Source organism: Chiroxiphia lanceolata, chromosome 1 (assembly GCF_009829145.1).
Source record: "Chiroxiphia lanceolata isolate bChiLan1 chromosome 1, bChiLan1.pri, whole genome shotgun sequence".
NCBI lineage: Eukaryota > Metazoa > Chordata > Aves > Passeriformes > Pipridae > Chiroxiphia > Chiroxiphia lanceolata.
In genome coordinates, this window is record NC_045637.1 from 102,714,010 (window position 1) to 102,736,234 (window position 22,225).

At 41.5% G+C, this 22,225-nt stretch overlaps 1 protein-coding gene across 1 annotated transcript in view; it reads left to right on the forward strand.

The window, feature by feature from the left end:
* The window catches only part of HECW1 (HECT, C2 and WW domain containing E3 ubiquitin protein ligase 1), a 258,402-nt gene that overhangs the window by 78,242 nt on the left and 157,935 nt on the right, over positions 1-22,225 (forward strand). Inside the window, 2 exon segments of the mRNA XM_032700164.1 lie at positions 2,839-3,163; positions 21,533-21,640. Of these exon segments, the coding sequence (XP_032556055.1) occupies positions 2,839-3,163; positions 21,533-21,640 (433 nt within the window).

The window sequence follows — 22,225 nt, forward strand, 5'->3', positions numbered from 1 at the left end:
TTCTTGCTTTGTATTTTATACTCTGTATTAGAAATGAAAGTTTAGAGTAGTGTGTATAGTGTGCATACCTCTGCAAAGGGAGAGAAAATAAATATTAATCTTGAACCCTTAAAATATTTATTTTTATATATTAGGTATATATGATGGATCAGATTGCTTTCAGAAGATATTGATAGGATGTCTTTGCAGTTATTTTAAGCTGTCTGACCATAGCTGGGACTATCAGCAGGGCTTGAGGGCTTTAGACAGTTGCATGGAAAGCATGCAAAGCTGGTAATAAAATAACTAGTTTACCTAACCTCTTTTCTATTTATTCGTACAGTCGTGCCTGTATTTTGATGCCATTATTTAATCCCGATGATTATGTGTGACTATTATTTCATTTGTTTTGGATTTTTTTCAGCTTGGGGATTTTCTTTTCTTTTTTTTTTTTCAGATTAATGTATTTGTGTAGAATCAATGCTGGAAATACGAGAGACTGCAATTTGTGGAGAATTTGGCCTTCTGGGTTGCTTTAAAATTATACCATTTGTTCCATTGGCATCAATATACAGCAAAATAGGAACTTACAGAATTAAAACATAGTGATAAATTTATCATTTCCATTAAAACTGCTGAAAATCATGCTGAAGCTGAAAAAAAAATGTTTAAGTCTAATTTAATTTTAAGGTATGCAGTTAATTAATACTCTACATCCATTAACATTCAAAAATGAAAGTATCTGCAGAACCACTATTCCCTGGAGTAATTTGTCACCAGAAATAAAACATCTGCCTTTGAACTGAGGTAGCTTTTGGGTAATGCTGTGAGCGGAGGAACCCATCTTAATGATACAGAGTAATCCAGAAGAGTGAGCTTCAGGTTTGTTGCATTGATATCTCACCATTATAAAAACAATTCTAGTTGTGTCAGGTACTGTTGGGACAGCAGATGCCTTCTTTGCTAAGTGACAGAAACTACCAGCAATTTTAAATTACTGACTAGAGCACGATAGTTGTGCATGTCCAAAAGTGCTTCCCAGATTAGAAAACGTTCACAACGTGTTCCTTGATAAAAAAAGATGCTTTTTCTGTTTACATGGGATATTGGTTCTTTATACTATGACGTGAACTCTCTTTTCAAACAGTGAATAAATATTAGAAAGAGGCAGCAAAGATATGATGAGATGCACAGCAAAGGCAACACCACATACTTCATTCCCCCACATACCTCCTTCCTCCTTCTATTCCTCTACCTCTGGTGTAGCCTTTTGCATTATTAGCTTCAATCTTGCGGCACTTACTACAAGGTGTGGCATTCCCACTGCAGCTATTTTTGCTTATAAACCCTGTTTAATGCAGTAAGTGAGGATTTGGGTCAGCGGATTGTCAGCATTGTTGGGCAGTGTTTGCCAAGTGACAGCATATTCTAGGGGTGCAAATATGCCAGCTGAATTTTTTGTTCTCTGTACAGTTTTTGTGCAACAGAATCTTAAGACACAATAATAAGTCTCTTAATTATTCCCCCTACAATGGTATTAATAAAGAAAATATTTTATTTTTTTCAGGACTTACTGTTCTTCTGTGCTACCATAACCTTAATAAGGCCAGTGTTAAATTGCTGCTTGACTGGACAAAGGAGCTGTGATTTTTCTTCCGCTTAATTTGTTTGAGTTCGAAAGGATGATTTGACTTCTGATCATGTGAAAAGCATTTCATAGCATACTGGAAAGCTGTCTGGTTTTGTATCTAACAGACTTGACAGCATGGTTGGCAACAGACGGATAATGGAAGGCTAATGAATAATGAAAAGCTGAGTGATTGAAATAGCAGAACTGTAGGGAGAGAAGAGGGAAAGCTGGGAAGGAAAATGGAAAAAACAAACAGTACTGAAGTAAGGAATAACCAGTATTTTGATCAGTATCAGGGAATGTCTTCACATCAGAATTCAACCCAGTCATAACTTAAGCGTTCTCCATCTGCCAGCTCACAAAAGCTTTTAACTTCTGCACCATGACACAGTTTGTACAAGTCACTCAGCTTGCCTTGAGGAAGAGAAGGGTAGATTGAAATTTAAATATTTTTCAACTGCTAGGATGATGACTACTCTGCAGTAACCTTCTCGATTGCCATTAATTGTCTGGTGCATTTCCAAATTCCTACCAGAGTGGGTGTGCTTAGCATCTCAAAGTCTACTGCAGAAAACAGAGTAGAGCAATGGCATTGGAAGCCATCAGCTGTACAGAGACGCATTGCAACACTTAGTTTGTATTTATACATCAGTGAAGACATCTCTCTTTTGGTAACAAGGGTAACTCCGTTTTCATGGCATTCACTCTTCAGATATCCAGCAGGGAGGAAGAGCTCTTACTCACTGCTAGCCAGTCTCTCTAGATGGAATGTAGTCTCTAGACTGCACCTTAAGAAAGATTCCTCTGTAAATGTAACAAGAGTTACTGGGGATAAGACTTAACTCCGGGTGTCAAAAGTGCGAAGACTATCTCCTGATGTTAAAAGAGGATGGCTCTCTAGCAGTTTGATATTCCCGATGTTTGTGTTTGTATATGTGCATTAACATGGAAGAAGTCAGCTCCTGTTAATCTCTGCGCACTGCCAGTTGTGGCTGAGCCTGGTGGTGCAAGGCTTGCTCTTACACTTGTTTTCATGGTAAGAATTACAGAGTAGGAGCTGAGTTAGCACTGTGTTTCCTGCTACATCTTCTCACGTCTTTTTGCAATGACAATGGAAAAAGATCTGCTACTTTCTCATTATAACTTACTACTTTTCCTTTTCCTGAGCTTTGATATCACTGAACAATGAATAATACTGTAAATACTGTCCTTTCTTTTTTTCTTTGCAGAATCTGTACCAAAACAGGTTCCTGGGCCTGGCAGCCATGGCGTCTCCATCTAGAAACTCACAAAATCGACGCCGGTGCAAAGAGCCTCTCAGATACAGCTATAACCCTGACCAGTTCCATAACATGGACATCAGGAACAATTCCCATGAGACAGTCACCATTCCTAGGTCTACCAGTGACACAGACCTTGTCACTTCAGACAGCCGGTCCACCCTGATGGTCAGCAGCTCCTACTACTCCATTGGGCATTCGCAGGACCTGGTGATATACTGGGATATAAAAGAGGAAGTGGATGCAGGGGACTGGATTGGCATGTATCTCATAGGTGAGTCCCCCTTACCCCTTCCCCTTTGGGTTTCTTGCTGCTTTTTGTAGCTGTAGGCGTTAAGGTACTATGGATTAATGGTGATGATGAGCTGATACAGCTCCCTTAAGTGTAGTCTTTAAGTGGGTTTATATATTACAGACATTTTTTCTGCTCCTGAATTGCTGGTTGCAGTCCTTGCGCTCACTTTTTCTTCAGCAGAGATACAAAAAGGCTTTCTGTTGATGGTTTCTTGACATTTAAAGATAAATTCATTTTAAAGCCATTTGGATGTTGGGAAAATACCTCCAATACAAAGGCATAAAATATTTTCAGGGTTTCCTCTTGAGCGTCCTTTAGTAATCTGTGACAGATTACGAGTAAAGAATATCAATCATTTAAAAACCTTGCAAGAATGACTTTTTCTCTATAGCCACAGGATATTTAGATATGAACAATAATTATAGACTGAGGCAGTCTGGAGTTGTCCCAGAAAGTTTTGCTTTTTTTTCCCTTTTATTGTGTATTGGAAGCTCAGTTGAGCCATGCACATTACCATATATTTGGCAACTCCATCTAGTAAATCCAATCCCATAAGAGTAATAAGAAATGGTTTCAATTCACTTTTACCTGATTGTTCCACTTCAGTATAAAATTAGCTTTTTTTTTTAAACCTGGTTTGGTTCCTATGGAAATAGTCCTGCTGCTGAGACTGGAGTCTGTGTTAACTCTTTGCCCTCTGGTAAATTTTGAGCATGGTGAATCAGTTTCGGACACATTCCTCTATGTATTAGGGGGTCTTCATAATCTGCAGTTCTAAAGTGTTTCTTGAAAATTAGTGACTTGATAAAGAAGATTGACTCCAATTGGTGCCCCCACAAAGGGAAATGTTGGTAAAACACTTTCCTTATCTATTTGGAAGGTATACCTAGCAGTTGTAGTTCCAACAGCACTGCTCAGATAGTGAACCAAAACCAGATAAAGCATATGATGCTGTGAGATGGGCTTTTGGAGCAGTCATAGGGGACATCTTAGGGAGCCATGGTGTTACTGAAGTGCTTTAGTGGGTAAAACCAGAGGGCTTGACATCATGTGCTGAAGATACTGGGAACACAAAAGTTAGTGATGTAGGGGATGTCTGAGAAGGTACGGGGTAGGAGGTCTGAACATATAGAAGAACACTGGTGGCAAGGTGTTAATTACGTGAAAATAAGTTCAGGATATTAGAAAGACTGGAAGAAGGGGTACACAAGATTGGTTATTTAGGACATGGAGGGAAAGGAGTGGAAGTTACAGTAAACCAGGCTGCAGTACTTGTTCCCATGAGTAACCTTAAAAAATACTCTGCTTTGAAAATAAAAGTAGGCTTCTGAAATTTAAATCTTTTAGGAAAAAAGCAGAGACTGGATTTAAAACAGATGCCTTGAAAGCAGTCTGGTTTGTTGGCCTTAACAGAATATTACTTGTGTTTACAGTTAAGCTTGAAATGGAGCGTTTTACTGAAACAGATGAGAAGACACAGGAGCCCCCAGTGTTGGACACTAAGAAATACTGCAAGCCTATTCTGCAGTAGTGCAGGCAACTTATGAATGTATTGCCTCAGTAGAAAGAGGCAAAGCATACCTTCTGGTGGTCTGCATAGAGCTGTTTCATACTGACTGAACTTGTTCAGCCAGGTTTCATAGCTCAGATGTTGCATCCAGGACTGTGAAAACACATTGTAAGTTGGTTGGGTTTTTTTTGATAGGCAACCTGAATACATAGAGTTTTAACTGGGAAAAATAAAAATATACCCTGGTACTCCTGCTTAATTTACTGCATCAAACTACTGCATTCCCAGACACACCAGTAAATTACAAGTGCAGATTTTGAAGTGTATCCTTGCCCTTGCTGGCTGAATGCCTGTTGTTTATGACAATAGTTAATGGCTTGTTCCAACGAACTCCGATGCCAAATGAAAAATGAATAGTGTGCCCAGTCCCCAAGAAACCAATAGTTGACCCTTGATGGCTTTGAAGATGTTTTATTTCCAGCCTCTCAGGTTCCCACTCTAAATAACTGAGAAAATAGCAGGCAGCAGCACCCCTCATTCCCTTTTTGTCTTCCTTTCCCTTCTTCTTACCACTGCAAACCTCATGTAAGATGAGTTTTGGTTTTGGTTCCCCTTAAAGAACATGGGCCAATGTGAAGATCAGTTGGGTTTTGGTGTTATTTTGACATGGAAAACACTCAGAATTTATGAACATAACTGGCACTGTGGCTATATCCACTTTTACAAGTGGATACAATAGGAATGGTTCTGTAGAAGCAAACATCTGACGAAGGCTTGGCTTTAGAACAGACTCAGTCTGGCAAACTAGGTTTGAAGGGGGAAGAGATTGAAACCAGGCTCTCCAGAGAGGAGCCTAAGGATGGAAAGCCCGAGTTAAGAGTGAAATCAGCAGCCCAGCTGAAGTGATATACACCAATGCACGCAGCATGGGTAACAAACAAGCTGGAAGCCATCGTGCAGCAGAAAAGCTATGATGTAGTCACCATCAAGGAGACGTGGTGGGATGACTCACATGACTGGAGTGCTGCCATGGGTGGCTACAGGCTCTTCAGAAGGGACAGGCAAGGTAGGAGAGGTGGAGGGGTGGCTCTGTATGTTAGAGAGTCTCTTGACTCTGTAGAACTTGAAGTCAGTAACAATAAGGTTGAGTACCTGTGGGTCAAAATCAGGGGGAAGGCCAACAAGGCTGACATCCCGGTGGGAGTCTGTTACAGACCACCCAACCAGGATGATGAGGGTGATGAATTACTCTACAAGCAGCTGGCAGATGTCTCAAAATCACCAGCGCTTGTTCTTGTGGGTGAATTTAATCTGCCGGATGTCTGCTGGGAACTCCACACAGTAGAGAAGAAGCAGCATAGGAGATTCCTAGAGCGTACAGAGGATAATTTCCTGCTCCAGCTGGTAAATGAGCCTACCAGGGGATGGGACCCCGCTAGACCTGCTGTTCACAAACAGAGAGGGGCTGGTGGGAGATGTGGTGGTTGGAGGCCATCTGGGGCACAGTGACCATGAAATCCTACAGTTTTAAATACTCAGGGATGCAAGGAGGGCCATCAATAAAAACTCTACGCTGGACTTCTGGAGGGCAGATTTCAGCCTAATCACAAGAATAGTTCAGAGTGTACCCTGGGAAACAACCCTCGAAAACAAAGGGGTCCAGGAGGGATGGACACGCTACAAGAAGGAAGTCTTGAAAGCACAGGAGCAGGCTGTCCCAGTCTGCTGAAAGGCAAGCCGGCGGGGAAGGTGACCAGTCTGGCTGAACAGGGAGATTTTGAAGGAAGTTGGGGTAAAAAAGAGAGCCTACTGATTATGGAAAAAAGGGCTGGATACTCAGGAAGAGTTTAGGAATATAGTTATACCATGTAGAAAGAAAATTAGAGAGATGAAGGCACAACTTGAACTGAATCTCGCCACTTCTGTGAAGGATAACAAAAAGTCCTTCTACAGATACATCGATAGCAAAAGGAGGGGCAAGGAAAACCTCCATTCTTTATTGGACATGGACGGGAATATAATTGTCAAAGATGAGGAAGAGGCTGAGGTATTTAACACCTTCTTTCCCTTAGTTTTCAACAGTAAGACAGGTTGTCCTGAGGACAGCTGGCTTCTGGAGCTTGTAGAAAGAGATACGAATCTGAATAGCCCCCCTGTAATCCAGGAGGAAACCATTAGCGACCTGCTGAGCCACTTGGATCCCCACAAATCTACGGAACCAGATGGGATCCACCCAAGGGTGATGAGGGAGCTGGCAGAAGAGCTCGCCAAGCCTCTCTCCATCATCTACCAACAGTCCTGGCTTACTGAGGAGGTCCTAGATGATTGGAAGTTGGTGAATGTCACACCCATCCACAAAAAGGGCCAGAAGGAGGACCTCAGAAACTACAGGCCCATCAGCCTGACCTCAGTGCCTGGCAAGGTTATGGAGCAGTTCATCCTAAGTGCAATCACACAGCACCTACAGGATGGACAAGGGATCAGACCCAACCAGCACGGGTTTAGGAAGGGCAGGTCCTGTCTGACCAACCTGATCTCCTTTTATGATCAGGTGACCCGCCTGGTGGATGAGGGGAAGGCTGTGGATGTGTCTACCTGGACTTCAGCAAAGCCTCTGACATTGTCTCCCACAGCACACTCCTGAAAAAGCTGGCAGCCCACGGCTTGGACAGGGGCACTCTGTGCTGGGTTAGGAACTGGCTGGAGGGCCGGGCCCAGAGAGTGGTGGGAACGGTGCTGCATCCAGTTGGCGGCTGGTCACCAGTGGTGTCCCCCAGGGATCGGTGTTGGGCCCAGTTCTGTTTAATACTGATGATTTAGATGACGGGATGGAGTCCACCATCAGTAAATTTGCAGATGACACTAAGATGGGTGGGAGTGTTGATCTGCTGGAAGGCAGGAGGGCTCTTCAGGGGGACCTGGACAGGCTGGAGAGTTGGGCTGATTCCAGTGGGATGAGGTTCAACAAGGCCAAGTGCCAGGTCCTCCACTTTGGCCACAACAACCCACTTCAGCACTACAGGCTGGGCACAGAGTGGTTGGAGAGCAGCTAGGCAGAGAGGGACCTGGGAGTTTGGATTGACAGGAAGCTGAACATGAGCCAGCAGTGTGCCCAGGTGGCCAAGAAGGCCAATGGAATCCTGGCCTGTATCAGGAACAGTGTGGCCAGCAGGACCAGGGCAGTGATTCTTCCCCTGTACTCAGCTCTGGTGAGGTCACACCTGGAGTACCGTGTCCAGTTCTGGGCCCCTCAGTTCAGGAAGGATACTGAGGTGCTGAAGCAGGTCCAGAGAAGAGCAACTAGGCTGGTGAAGGGACTCGAGCACAAGTCCTATGAGGAGGGGCTGAGGGAGCTGGGGCTGTTTAGCCTGGAGAAGAGGAGGCTCAGGGGAGACCTCCTCACTCTCTACAACTCCCTGAAAGGAGGTTGTACCCAGGTGAGGGTTGGTCTCTTCTCCCAGGCAGCTATCAGTAAGACAAGAGGGCATGGTTTTAAGCTCTGCCAGGGGAGGTTTAGGTTAGATATTAGGAAGAAATTCTTTATAGAGAGGGTGATCAGGCATTGGAATGGGCTGCCCAGGGAAGTGGTGGATTCTCCGTCCCTGGAGGTTTTTAAGATGAGACTGGATGTGGCACTTAGTGCCATGGTCTAGTAACCATGATGGTAGTGGATCAAGGGTTGGACTTGATGATCTCAGAGGTCCCTTCCAACCTGGCTGATTCTATGATTCTATGAATGCCCTTGAGTTGCTGTAGCGTTTAGCTTCAAGTGTTTAGCTTCATCAGGACAGAATTGAATTGGTGTGGCTGAAAATCACCACGCAGAGTGGTGGTGACAAACTGGGGACAATTGGAAGGGTTGTTACAAAAGCACACTTCTGACCTGAATTAAAATGCTAATGCATCCTGTTTGTGACCAATCCATAGGGGTGAGAGATCCAGACATCCCTAATGGCTTAGATTTGTGTGTGCATTTGCACAGATTTTATGAGCCTGCACTCCTGTTTAGACAAGGAATGTTCCTGGCCTTGTGGGTATGACCTTCACAGTGTAAACTGATATATAGCTATGTTTTGAATTAGCAGCCAGGGTGGAGCAAGAGAACCGAAGAAACTATGAGCTTTTCCCAGTCTATTCAGGAGAGGATTAGTGTTGAAGCCTATTATTACCACTTGTATGGCAACACTGTTAACTCTTGCGTTACTGCTTGTCATTCTAGTGTTTGTCTCGCAACCACATTGTGGATACAGCCCAATCCTTTTTGTGACTGTTTGGGTTGGTGAAATTTGAGCTAAAAGATTTGAATTTAATATTGGGGGGGGGTCATGAGAACGTGGGAAATTATTTACATCCTTGGGATATTAGGCCATGTTGTGGATTGTCTCTAAACCTTGGTTTGGAAACATTGGAGTTGGTGTTAGTTATTTGTCTTGTGGAACTCCTGGTTATCCCAGGAAGGGACTATACAAAGGCAGAACAGAAGGCAGTTCTCACGTTATAGGAGTTTAATTATTGCCATGGTAGTATTCTAGGAAATATCTCCAAATAATTTTATATGTGTGTTGGTTTTGAAATGCATAAAACTTAGTCTGTTCTCACTACCACTGCCGTCAGTAAAATTTTGATGATACCTAATAAACTGCAGGCTTCAGAATAAAGGTGTTCCAAGTCTGGGGAAATATAGATGATACAAAAGGTTTCCAAAAAGAAGAGCAAAAGTCATGTAACTCATATGTTTTGACACTGTAGATGATTTTGGGATTGCTATTCAAAGGTTAAAGTAGCCTGAAGGAAGAGTTAAAGGAGTCTTCCCTGTATGGAAATTCTGTCTGCTTACTCTTCATGTGAAGGAGCCACAGCTCCTTTTATCGCAAGATAAAAAATCACAAGATCCTTTTATCTGCAGAAGCTGGTAGAAGCTGGATTTAGCATTGGTTATCAGAAGTAACTTTTTGCTCATGGTCTCAGGAGATGGACTAGGCAGCCAGTCAATCTCTTGTAAAACAGTGTAAAAAATGGTTGTCATGTGACATGGCAAAAAACAGTATTGAGTATATCTACCCTGTAGCTTCTTGAAAAAATCTATGCACACATACACAATTTTGATGAAGGACTGTAGAAAAACTCCTTAGTTGAAGGGAAAATAGTAATGTTGACTCTCTTAAAATATAGATGTTATTACTTCAATGCATTTTAAGATTAGCTATGGTGAAATGACAAAAAAAAAATATGAATTGTGAAAACAAGCATTTCTAGGTGTTTAAGGCATACTGTGCCTTCAGGAGCAGGAATCACAATTTAATTCCTTCTAAGCTTGAACTCTGTTCCAACTTCCCCTTGTATATACTGTCTCTCAGCTCTGAGCAAAGCAGAGTTACCTCTAAATTGTGTAACAACTCACCTGAAATGTGCATTTGCCTTCTCTCAAAAGAACTGTAGTATTATGAACATCAGCAGTCTTTCAGAAACATACCCACAGTCAAAAATACATGGAAACACTCAAAAAGAGTTATCTCAGAAATTTGAACATAATAAAGCTCTGTTACTATTTAAAAGTCTCTGGAATTTAGGTTTTCTTTGCAGAAAAAGTATTTGTAAAGAAAATGCCCATTAGGGAAAAAAAGTGAAACTAAAACAAAGTTATGAATAATGAAGATACAGTGTTTGTATATTTTTTAAAAAAGGACTCTTGTTTAGTGGCTAATGTGAAGCAGATGGAATATTTGCAGTTATTTATCTCGAGGCTTTCTCTGTTATCTCATTTGCTATTGCTATTTGCTACAGTATGAAGCCTCTTAGATAAATTAATATGGACTGCTGGCAGCTGCCTGTAGATAAAGAGCTATCTTATAATTACTTCAGTAGCATTTTAGCTGCTACTAGATTTCACTTCTGTCATCACCTCTATATCTGATGTAGAGGAGCTAATGAGAATTGTTTAAACCAGACTTCTGAAAAAATCATTTGCTCCAGTGTCTGTGGACACTGATGTTGGGTGTTTATCAGGGGTAATATTACACTTTTCTTATTCGTATGAAGTAGACTTTCCTTCTCCCTTTCTTTCTCCCTTTCTTTCTCCCTTTCTTTCTCCCTTTCTTTCTCTCTTTCTTTCTCCCTTTCTTCCTTTCTTTCTTCCTTTCTTTCTCCCTTTCTTTCTCTCTTTCTCTTTCTCTTTCTTCCTCCCTCCCTCCCTCCCTCCCTTCCTTCCTTCCTTCCTCTCTTTCTTTCCTCTTTCTTTCTTTGAAAGCAAAACATTAATTTATTAAATTTATTAAAAATTTCTTCATGCACGAATCTTGTAGAGTCCAATTTGGCTTTTGACAACTAGTTCCTCTGAGATTTGTATAAGTAGGAATGTCTTGACCTAATTAGTGATGGAAGTTTAGCTTTAAAACTTTTTCCCTCCTCTGTTTCATCCTGTGGTGTTATTGCTCTCCCAAAAAGGCATAATTTGATAAATCTAATAGCTGTTGGTTAATAAACATTTAAACATTTGTTTAAGCACTTTCTGGGTTGATTTTAGGCTTAGATGACCTGTGTTGCTGTACTGGCCACTGAGACAAGTGGAAAAATCTACATTTTTCTGCTGTCAGACTTGGATCAGAACTTGTTTGTACAGCTATTTTACCAAACATCCAATACATACAAGCAGAAAGTGTCACATGTCGCCAGCAGAGATAGAAACTGTTAGACACAGTAAAGTTTGTATAAGGCTAGGAGTTGTGGGTGCCTGTGTTACGGCTCTAATCCCCAACTCAGGTACACTCTGTGTGTTTGGATGGTTGCTGCACCTCTGTGCTTCAGATATAGCCATCTATAAAACAGAACTCTTCCCAATGTGTCTACTTAGAATGAATTTTGTTGGTATTTGGATTTACTGTGTCCTGGGGTTGCCCGTCTTTCCAGTCCTTTTATGGCCTTTGGAAGAGAACCTCTCTCTGGTCTCAGGGCTTCTCCTCAGAAGGTCATCTTGTGGTTGGGTCTCTGGCCAGCCTGTGATCACCTCAGCAAGCTAAGTTTTGTTCTACACCTGCAATTCTGCTCCCTTTGTAAAACACCAACAGAGGTGCCCAGTGGCCAGACAGCTTTCACTAGGCACAGCATTATTTATTTCAGCAACAAAAAGTGTCAGAGGAGCAAACCTGTAATAAAAAACCCCAGTAGAAAGCTTGCACAAATGTTGAACAGAGAGGGTATCAGGTGTCGCAGGCCTTGGCAGATATATTAGTGCAGCAGTATCAGTTCTTTGTTCCAACCTGGCTGCTCCTTGATCCAGTGAGAGTGACTTATCAGCCTGAGTCACTTTTTACCTTTCCTGGTTTCTGCATCTGGGGGACCACTTCAGCCAGGTGAAACTAGGATGTGCTGTTTCCAGACCCACCGAGTGCGACATGAAAACAATTAGCTTTTGCATCTGGTTCACCCCTTTACAAGTACATACAGTCAACACTTAAATGCATATTCCCAACAAGTATGGCTTCTGACACATCCTCCCCTTCAGTGTTTCCAAGGTTTACCTCTGTCATTTGTGTGGTGTTAATGTTGTTAGTAGCAATGCACCAAAAAACTTCTGTAGAGGGGTTAGTGTAGTGGTGGTGTGCTTTCCAGTCTTTTAGGGAACTCATGGTAAAGAAGCCTGCAGATTGCCAGTTCTTTTCCTTAAATATATGGTTGAGGTGTTTACTGTGTGCCAAAAGATTCCCATTTTCATTTATTATATCACCATAAAATAACAGCCGTGGCAGCTCCTTCTAGGTGAATGGGTGGAAAAGAGTTTTCCCCTTCAGCTGTCGTGCTGAATGTCAGGAGAGGGAAATAGTGCAGACAGGGTGTACAACGGCTTCATGCCTTCTCAGTGATTTCCAGGGTCCTTATGCCAGTGGATGAAACTGTGCTGTGCAAGGATGGCCCATACCGCTGTATAGCCCAGACTGATAATGAAGTCAGTAATTATCACCTACTAAAGATTTCTGAAGAAATCAGTCAGTGGGGGATATTGGTTCACCAAAAGCCGTGTTTTGGCCTCAGTACTTCAAAAGAAGCATAATTCATGTAGCACATTAAGACTGTTGACTGGATAGAATCAATCACAGCACAAACAGTGGACTGCACAGACATCAAATTCTTGGCAGGATAAGGCTTAAAGCAGAAAGATTTGTTTTGTAGAGGTTGCCAAGCCAGCCATGTGGATTTTGAAGGTTCAGCATATGTTTTTCTTTTCTTAGTTTTCTGGTTTAGAACTAAATCATTCCCACTCCTTACTGTTTATAACAGTTAAATGCACTGTTCATAACACTGAAATATTCCCATGCTGCCCTCCACAACTACTGTAATGACTGTGTATGCATTGACCTTTTGTTATATTTCTCATTCATTGATCTCTCCAGCCCTGAAGACATTTTTTTTCTTTGCTGGAAATCTTCCACTTTGTAATAAGTTTATAATTGAATACCATTTTTCAGATAAAATCAGTCCAGATTCTCAAGAGATTCTTTGCACCATGGTGCTTCAGTGCACACATCTGAGTTGTGTTTGGCTTGGGTTTTTTTACTATTCTATCAGATCACAGGCTCCTGTCTAGTTTACTGTCTGCTGTTATGTCTTTCAACAGTGCTGTAAGCCCATTTTTCAAATATATTTCCCCCCTATTTAATGAACATTGTTCACCTGGACAAATGTCATCCTCATTCACCTTTCAGATCTTCCAATGTCCCTTTATATCATGTCTTTATACTGCCTGAGGCCTGCAGCGTCTCTTATTTTAATATTTTCCAGCAAATTTCATGGGTGCACTGTTTTCTCCTAATCCTCATTTTCCAAATTACACTGTAGTCAATAGAGAAGCTTCCACTGACTGTGGGAACTTTAGAACCATTGTTATATTAAAAACAATCAAACAAAACTCTTCCATGTTGTACCTTACCACACGTAGTGTATCTTCACTGGGGCAATTTGATCATCTTTGTTTCGATTCCTCCCTCCCGTTTTCAGTTCTGTGTGCAAACTGGGCGTCATTAATTGTGGGGAAGTTTGTGCAATGCATAGCTGAAGTGGAGCTGTTGCTGTACTTAAACCCAGATGTGGTCCATCTGCTGCAGGGGTAAGAATAAACCTGGAAGTGCAGGAGCTTTAAAGCAGAGCCTGTAGCTGGGACAGGCATTGCTGAAGTAGCACTCAGAGCTATGTGGATACTATAACACTTCCAAATGTATGCAGAGCCAAATGACACCAGTATAACTGGACAGATGCTCATCCCACTGCAACCTGACATCTGCTGGGGATATTTTAGCCTCTGCAAGTTGTTATTGCTGAGCCTCAACTCTTTACTTTCCTCATTCTTTTTACCTTTTCAGCCGAAGATTTGTGGTTGTTGGAGAGAAACAGGTGAGTGATGGCTTGCTCCAGAGCACAGGTCCCAAACACCTCAAGGACACCATAGAAGAATAGAGCCTGTTGCCACCAGCTCTGCTTTTAGCCAAAGGCTCCACTGTTGCAGGGAAGAAGAGGCAAGACCCTCAAGTGACAGAGCTCAGGCCCTCAGTGGGGTTAGCTCAAGTGCAAGGAGGGCAGGACAGTGAGGACAGACTGGATCCACACTTCATCCAGAGCCTTCTGAAAACCCACAGGCATATCATTGCCAAGATTTAATAGGGTCTCTGTAACTGGCAGTTGTTTGCTTTTTTTAATTGGTGTTGGTATCATGAAAGATGAGAATGATATCTCCCATTTTTTGGAGGCTGCTGGAGTGGTAAAGGATGATGTCATAAGTGGCTCTGAAAGGAAGCTAGATGTTCAAAGGTAAGTGTTTTGCTGAAAGTTGCAACTCATTGATTTTAAGAGTGGCTGACGTCATTTGGGTAATTCTTTCTGCTTCAAATTAGGTGGTTCAGGTTTTAAACCAACATGCCTGCCTTTCTGTATGCCTAGAGCAGTTTTACTTAGGACCACTGTCTTCTGCCCTCAGTGACTAAGAATTGTTGCAACTTTGACAACTCTGTTTTGTCACAATTTATGCTCTTCTATCTCCCTTCTTTCCTTTGGTCTTTCTCTTGCCATGTCTTCCTCTCACTGTTCTTCTCCACTCATTGTTCACGTTTTCTCCTTCCCAATTTATTTTTTTTTAACTGGGTAATTTTGGGGGGATTAAAATGGAACCATTCATGTACTTGAAAAAAAGTATATGCAGAACACTTAGATCAAGGACTAAGTTTGCAGCACCAATGGAGGATTAGGCCCTTGTTGTTCAGCACTCTTCTCCCTAAGAAGTTATAGAAGGAGGGATGCTAACTGTAAATTGTAATATATTCATTGCCTGCAGCAGAAATTGGCAAATGAATTAACAGTGAAGTTTCAATCCATACTGGAGCTTACTATGTAGCTGCTGAAGCCAATGAAAAGGTTCCTATTGACTCCTATAATGATAGCCATTATTTGTGATTTTTTTTTTTACTGTGATATCTTTGTAAATAAGAAATTGGTATCTACATCTTCTGCATATATTTCTCATTAATAGCTCCTCTTCTGCAGAATGATGACTGCTTATGCTGTACAGCTCTTTGGAAGCACGATTTTCAAGGGCTAGGTTTTGCAATGCTAAAGGGTTGCAAAAGGAAACAGTTGCATGGCTTGATACAACTCACTGCAAGCTACACTTGTGAGTTGTAGAGGCTGTTGTCATCACTGAGTTCTTCTTCAAGTGATAAATTGGGTAGTAAGAGAATAAACATCAGAAATAAGACAGTTATCCATGGCTTACAGTTCTATTATCTTGCAAAATAATTTTATTTTATTTTATTTTATTGACATTCTCTGAAGGGTCTGGAGCACAAGTCCTATGAGGAGCGGCTGAGAGAGCTGGGGTTGTTTAGCCTGGGAGGAGGCTCAGGGGAGACCTCATCACTCTCTACAACTACCTGCAAGGAGGTTGTAGCCAGGTGGGGTTTGGCCTCTTCTCCCAGGCAACAAGTGACAGGACAAGAGGGCATAGTCTTAAGCTGCTCAGGGGGAGGTTTAGGTTGGACATTAGGAGGAATTTCTTCACGGAAAGGATGATTAGACATTGGAATAGACTACCCAGGGAGGTGGTGGAGTCACCATCTCTGGAAGTGTTTAAAAAAAAACAACTGGACATGGCACTTGGGGCCATGGTCTACTTGACATGGTGGTGTTTGGTCATAGTTTGGACTCGATGATCTCAGAGGTCCTTTCCAGCCTAATTAATTCTGTGATTCTGTGATTTACAAAATCTCTTTCCTGCAGCTTTCCATGCAAGTTGCAAAGCAGATCAACCAGAGCTCAACCACTTTGTATAGAAAATTATTTTTTAAAGCATTTTACTAGCTATCTTTATATTTAATTATAGTAAAGACATACATATTGACCAAAAGCACTTTTAAATTTCAAACTAAAGCAGATTTATTCAGCTGAAGACTGGAAGTCCTTCTGTAAATTCATAAGTGCAGCATTTCTTTTTCATAACAGATCAAGACATAAAGCGTAGTTTTTATTTTTGCGTCATAAATGTCTTAAGTTTATAGAAAGCAAATGATGTAGAATGTAGTGCTAAATCAAATTAGTGATGGATAAGAGACTGGAATAGTTTACCAAGATCAGGCACTTAAACTGACACTGCATTCCAGTCTCATGTTAATTATTTGTTTCTTTGAAGGTAACACAGGTTATTCTAAATTGTATAGTGGTTAGTCATGGAGAATGTGGAAAGACAGGCTGGTCATATATATCAGTAAAATATTGAGAGAGCAGAGTAGGTTTTCCATTTCTGCTTCTTAAGTAAAACGAAGCAGACTAAAAGGGTCACTCAGCTATTTGTAATTTGAACTCCATCAGTCCTTCTGAGGAAGATGTGTTGACTGTCTGTTTCTCTGTGGGAATTTCAGGCAAGCTTTCAAATACAGAAGTCCTGTCTGTTTAGTGTAGGCTGATGACAGCACTTAAAGTCACCATTACATATTTTACGGATCTTTTGGAGGGGTGGCCTCAATCAACATTTTCCCTAATTCCTCTGAAGAACAGCATGCTTTTTGTCAGCTGGGTACTGCCTTTCATCTGAAAGATAGCTTTCTTTGGTGGCCGTGGTTCTTTAACACTCTCTCTCTCTCTCTCTCTCTCTCTCTCTCTCTCTCTCTCTCTCTCATGCTTTTGAATTATATTGGGATGCCCAGCATGGAAGTGACAGCACAGAATATTTTTAGCAGTAAAATGCTATGCTTGGAGGTATCTGGCTTAATGAGGAGAAATAGTCCATCAGAATTGCTGTTGGTTCCCAAACCACTTGTTTCTAGCATGCCTTGGTCCCTCTGGCTTCTATTCAGGCCCCAGCTGCCTGGCTCCGGATCATACATCACCTTCTCAGTTTCCTCTAGGGGACTGTGCGAGGTCTGTGGGAGCTGCTGCTCCTGTCCCAGTGCAGCTCTGCAGGTCTGCGGCTGCTTCAGCAAGAGGCAGCCGATGTTTCTGTGTGCCCCAGAGCAGGAGAACCAGAGAGCAATATCTGCTGGCTCCCCATCTCAGACACCCTCACCATCCCTGTCTCTAGCTCCAGGAGCAACTAATGATTTTCAAAGTGCAACACATGCTGAATACTCCCTCATTTTACACTTTCCTAATTAGTTAGCTGTTTACTGTGCAGGGAAATGAAGCCACAGATATGAAGGCAATGGCAAAGTGTTTGCTTTTTGGCCAAGCGGGGCCAAACCCAGGCTATGCAGAGGAAATAGAGAGCTACTTTAAAGGTTAATCGCATTTCAAAAATAGAGGGAGGGAGATGCGTTACAATGCCTCATTGGAAAAATGTCAAAAGCCATTAGCTGCTGGCTGAAATATATGAAAGGGAGCAGCATTAACTCTGCTCTTCTTTTTGTGTAGAGGTGAAATGAGGCATTTCACCATTTACCTTTGGGAATTAAGATGCAACATGTTTTAAAGGTCAGTTTCTTTGTTATAGGGATTTTCAGTAGAAACAGGAAATTAAATTTATTTTCCTTTGCACATACTCTTTCTCCTTTACATACCACACCATCTATTCACTTACGTATGGCATGAATGTTGATAAATATATGTACCTACATATGCACATATATGTAGTCCACTTAACAGCTCTGTATTTCACATGCACAATTTTCTTTGTCAATGTGCTACATACATAATGTCCATGTTCCAGGAATAGCATGCCTGGAATAGTATCACTTGCCAATTAAAACAGGTCGATCAGGCATATTCATACATTCCAGCCTCCTGATGAGTTTCAACTACTTCTATTTTTAACTTGCCAGAGGATATTTCTTTCTTATCTTCCACCTCCCAGAAATACATACCTTCAAAAAATGAAAGGGCAAGATTTCCCTTTTGGACCCGAATGTATTTTTCTAGAGATAAAATTTGTCTGGCTTAAAAATCCCAATGAACATGAATTCCTACTGGACTAAAAATAAGTTTTATTTCTTTGGAAATAGGAAAGTACCTAGCCTTTCAAAAGAGACAGTCAGGGTTTAAAACTGACTGTGAGAAGAATCTACATACTGGATTTCTAAATCATGACAAATATGTTTTATATAGAAAATTGGTTTTATACTTAAAGGCTCTGCTGCTCCTTTTTGAGGTGTCCTGCATATTGCAGAGCTCCATAAAGTCATTAGAATATCCTTTCTGCTGCCTGAGCATATATTTCATCAGTGGTGACTGTCCATAAACTGTGTGCATATGGCTAGTTCCACGTGTGTATTCCTTCCTTGGGGACCTGCTTTGCTCTGGACGCTGTCCTTCCTGCACACCCCTGTCTCTTACCTCCATGGCAGGAGGCAGCGTGCAGGTGCTATTCAGTGGGAGCAGCTTGTTCCAGCTTTCCTATGGTTTCACCTGTCAGCTGTAACCATAACGGATAAGCTTGCTTATCCCTTCCCTTCTGTGTTCTTCTACCTTGGACATGCAGATGGATAGTGACCTTTTTTCTCAGCCTAGTTTTCCAGACTTCCTGTACATTTTCAACAGAAAGGAGGAAACGGCTTTCTGCAGTCCTCCCCACTGGCTCAGCTTGCAATAGGGATGGGATTTAGTTTGGGTATGGGCATATGTCAACCCCTCTGTCGAGTTAGAGAGGTTACGTGATGCAGAGTTCACGCTGCCTTTGTGCCAGCTGCGGGAAGAGGACAACAGCCCATGCAGTGGAAGTGCCAGCTGGCCCCCTCAGATACTGCGTATGAACACAGTATTTTAAAGCTGATTCTGAGATGTCTTGTGCCACTAAACTCTAGCTTAAAAATGTCTGCAATTTCTTAAACAAGGCCATCCAGTCCAGCTCAACTAAGCCTCCTTAAGCAGGCATGGTATTTAATAAACAATATATTTTGAGGAACAGTGATTACCCATACATCTTAATAACATGGCAGGTGTTGGAGCATCTCCAGCAGCTTACAGAGACTAAATATGACAAATAAATATCAGAAGCGATGAAGCCAGAGAGCAGCATGCTGGAGCTGAGGGATGTTCTCAGCACCCCAGCAGGATGAGAGCCAGGAAGGGTTCCCAGTGCAGCATTTCAGTATGTGCTCACCATTAAATATGAAGTGTTTTCCCTGCTAAAGCAAAAAGGGACAGTTAATAAGTTTAAGTCTTCTCTCATGTACATGTGTTCCTACTTCAACAGAATGATGTGGGTAATCTTCGATAATCTGTATCCAGAATGGTCCTACACTGAAGGGATTTCTTAGTAAACCAAACTCTGAGAGTAATGGTTGTATACTTATCTGCCTTTTTTTAATATAAATAATATGGAATTTAAAAGAAGACAGAACCAGCTATAAAGTATAGCAGAAGAGCAGAAATCATACCAGAGGATTTTACTGCAGAGGTATACTTCAATACAAAGCGTGAAAGGCAGTTAAGTGAAATAATTTCTAACAATTAGCAAGTCAACAAAGGAAAAATTTATTGTAGATAGCATTGCTATTTATAATTATCCATTGCAATCGTTAATGACTTCTTTAAAAGGATTTCTGTTGTAAATCTCTCAAGAGAGTAGCACTGAACGGTTTAGTGTTGGTACCCGCTTACCTTCCTCCTTTGAGAGCATGACTGTGTAAAACCAATGGGACAATGTTGACATCGTCTTGCTGCTTTACTCTTTCAGTGAAAGTGTAGTTTCCTTCAATTTAAAGTTTCCTTTTTTTATCTAATGTGATAGTCTTTGAGTTTCTCAGCTTTGTCTATTGGACTGTGTCTTTTGCTCTGCATTTGGTCACACCATCAGTCTGTCCTCAGGCACAGTGACCCTTGTTGTATGGGTGGCGTTATCTTTGTTTTCTTGTTGATATATGTAACAACAAAGCCAATTCATCCCAGTGTTTACAATTGATGTATTTTAATCTCAGACTGAGTGGTTCACATTTTTTCTCAGTTTTTAGGGTGACTAATAATTAATGTAATTGTCTTCAGAAGCAAGTCTCAGCACCCACCCAGAACTGTTTCTGTAGCAAGGTTGAGTTGGTTAAGGCACAGTTTTACAAATCTCTTTTAAAATTAAAACTGTCCTTATCTCTAAAAGGAAAAATCTGGGAGATTGCTGGCTGGTCTCTGCAGGCAAAGATTGTGGCCTTTTGCTTTGGCAGAGCACAGATGTGAAATCCATTCCATCCCCCTGAAGCTGGAGCAATGAGGCCACAGCGCAGCCCATCCGAGGTTGCTGCTTCAGCCACTTCAGTTCGCGGCCATTTCAGACTACCCGCGAGCCCCACTCCTCTGTGACCAGCTGGAAGTGTCTCCATATGTCTACTTTATTTTTGTATTTAGTGACGGTCAAAACCACAAGTGCTGGCCTGTTATGGTGGCAATATGTGCCTTTTTATGTGCTTGAAAGTGGGGCATAAGCTAGTAAGTTGGTGAGTGTGGGCCTGAGGCTGCAGCATGGTCCCACTGGCTGGTTTTTGAGCTGTTGGATAAAAGGGGGTCCAGAACAATGCCCTTGCTTGGAGGCTGGGATGTGTTTGCTCACATATGCACCACATGGGGCTTGCAGATTGAGAGTGGTCTGGAAAACAGCTTGTTGAGGCAGTGTAAAATGAAACTTGGAAACAGACTAAAAATTTACTCCTGTGGACAACCAGAAATCCACTCCTCAGGCTCACTACCTGCCCACCTTTTATTTACACACAGACCTGCATGTGCACGGGGGTCACTTCTTCAGCCTTGGTTCTCAGCAACTTCTTAGAGGTTATTAATTTTTATAGGTTATTCCTTGACTTCTCTGAAGATGAGGTTGGTAGTCTGACAGCTGCTAGGTGGCTCAAATACTGCAAGAGGACAGTGTTTTGTTGTCAGTCAACAACAGTTTTGGAGGCCGAGGGTTGTGAAGACACCCAGTGAGTGGGATTCTTCAAAAATAATTGTCCCTTGTGGTATGCTGCAAGAAATAACCACATCTATTGTGGTACAAGTAAATGTAGTACAGACACCTGCATGTAACTATTTTCTGTGGGGCTTTTTTAAAGGAAGAGTTGGTGCAAAGGAGGAGGATAATTCTATGTTACAGCTAGATAATTATTTTAATTAGGTAGTGGTTTATCCATGGTAAACGAGATGTTTTCACGTTTGAGAATTCTGTAGGGACGCATTTTTTAAAATTAGATTTCAAGAAAAGATGTTATTTTTAAGAAAGTCTGCACTTTTAAAAATATAAATGAGTGATAAAGCTAATTTCTCAACATGTGGTGCCAAGCTGCCTAGCAGTCATATCCTGTCAAGCCAACGGCTTATTTTCAGCCTGACTCTCTGCTATGCATATTGTCATAACAGGCTCTTGATGAGACTGTTTTCTTTATTTGTAGATGAGGTCTTGTCTGAAAACTTTCTGGACTACAAGAACCGTGGTGTCAATGGCTCTCACCGTGGACAGATTATCTGGAAGATTGATGCCAGCTCTTACTTTGTGGAGCGTAAGTATTTTTCCAATTCTGCTATGCTATAATTCAGTCTCTGCAGAAAGATAATTGAACTGTTATATTTGTTTTTATGATATTTTTATGCCCAGTATGTCTCTTAGGAAAGGCCAAAAATGTTACCAAAATCTTTGAATGTATTGAAAGAAACTGAATCACTTGGTGGAATAGAAACCCGCAATTTCTGCAAACAAATTTTGTGGGCATTGACTTATTTGCTTTTTTTTTTAAATACAGTTATGAATACATGTTTTACTCAATTTGCTGCTATTTGGACTATATCATTCGCTATGAGCTGCATTAACTTTAGTATGGTATTAACTCAGGGGCATAATCTCAATCACACCAGCTTTTAATTGAAAAACTTCATGGTGTATCCACCTTCCACCAGATTCAGGTGGATTCAAAAGTAAAAAGAGTCGAGTTCTGATTATCATCTAGACCAATAAAGGTATAACAGTATGTAGTTGCAGCAAGGTACATTAATTTCAAATTAATTGTTCCTCATAATATTAATATATTACCCAGGGCATCTGATGCAGTGCAGTGTAACTCTTTTCCACCCCCTTAGCAATGAAAATG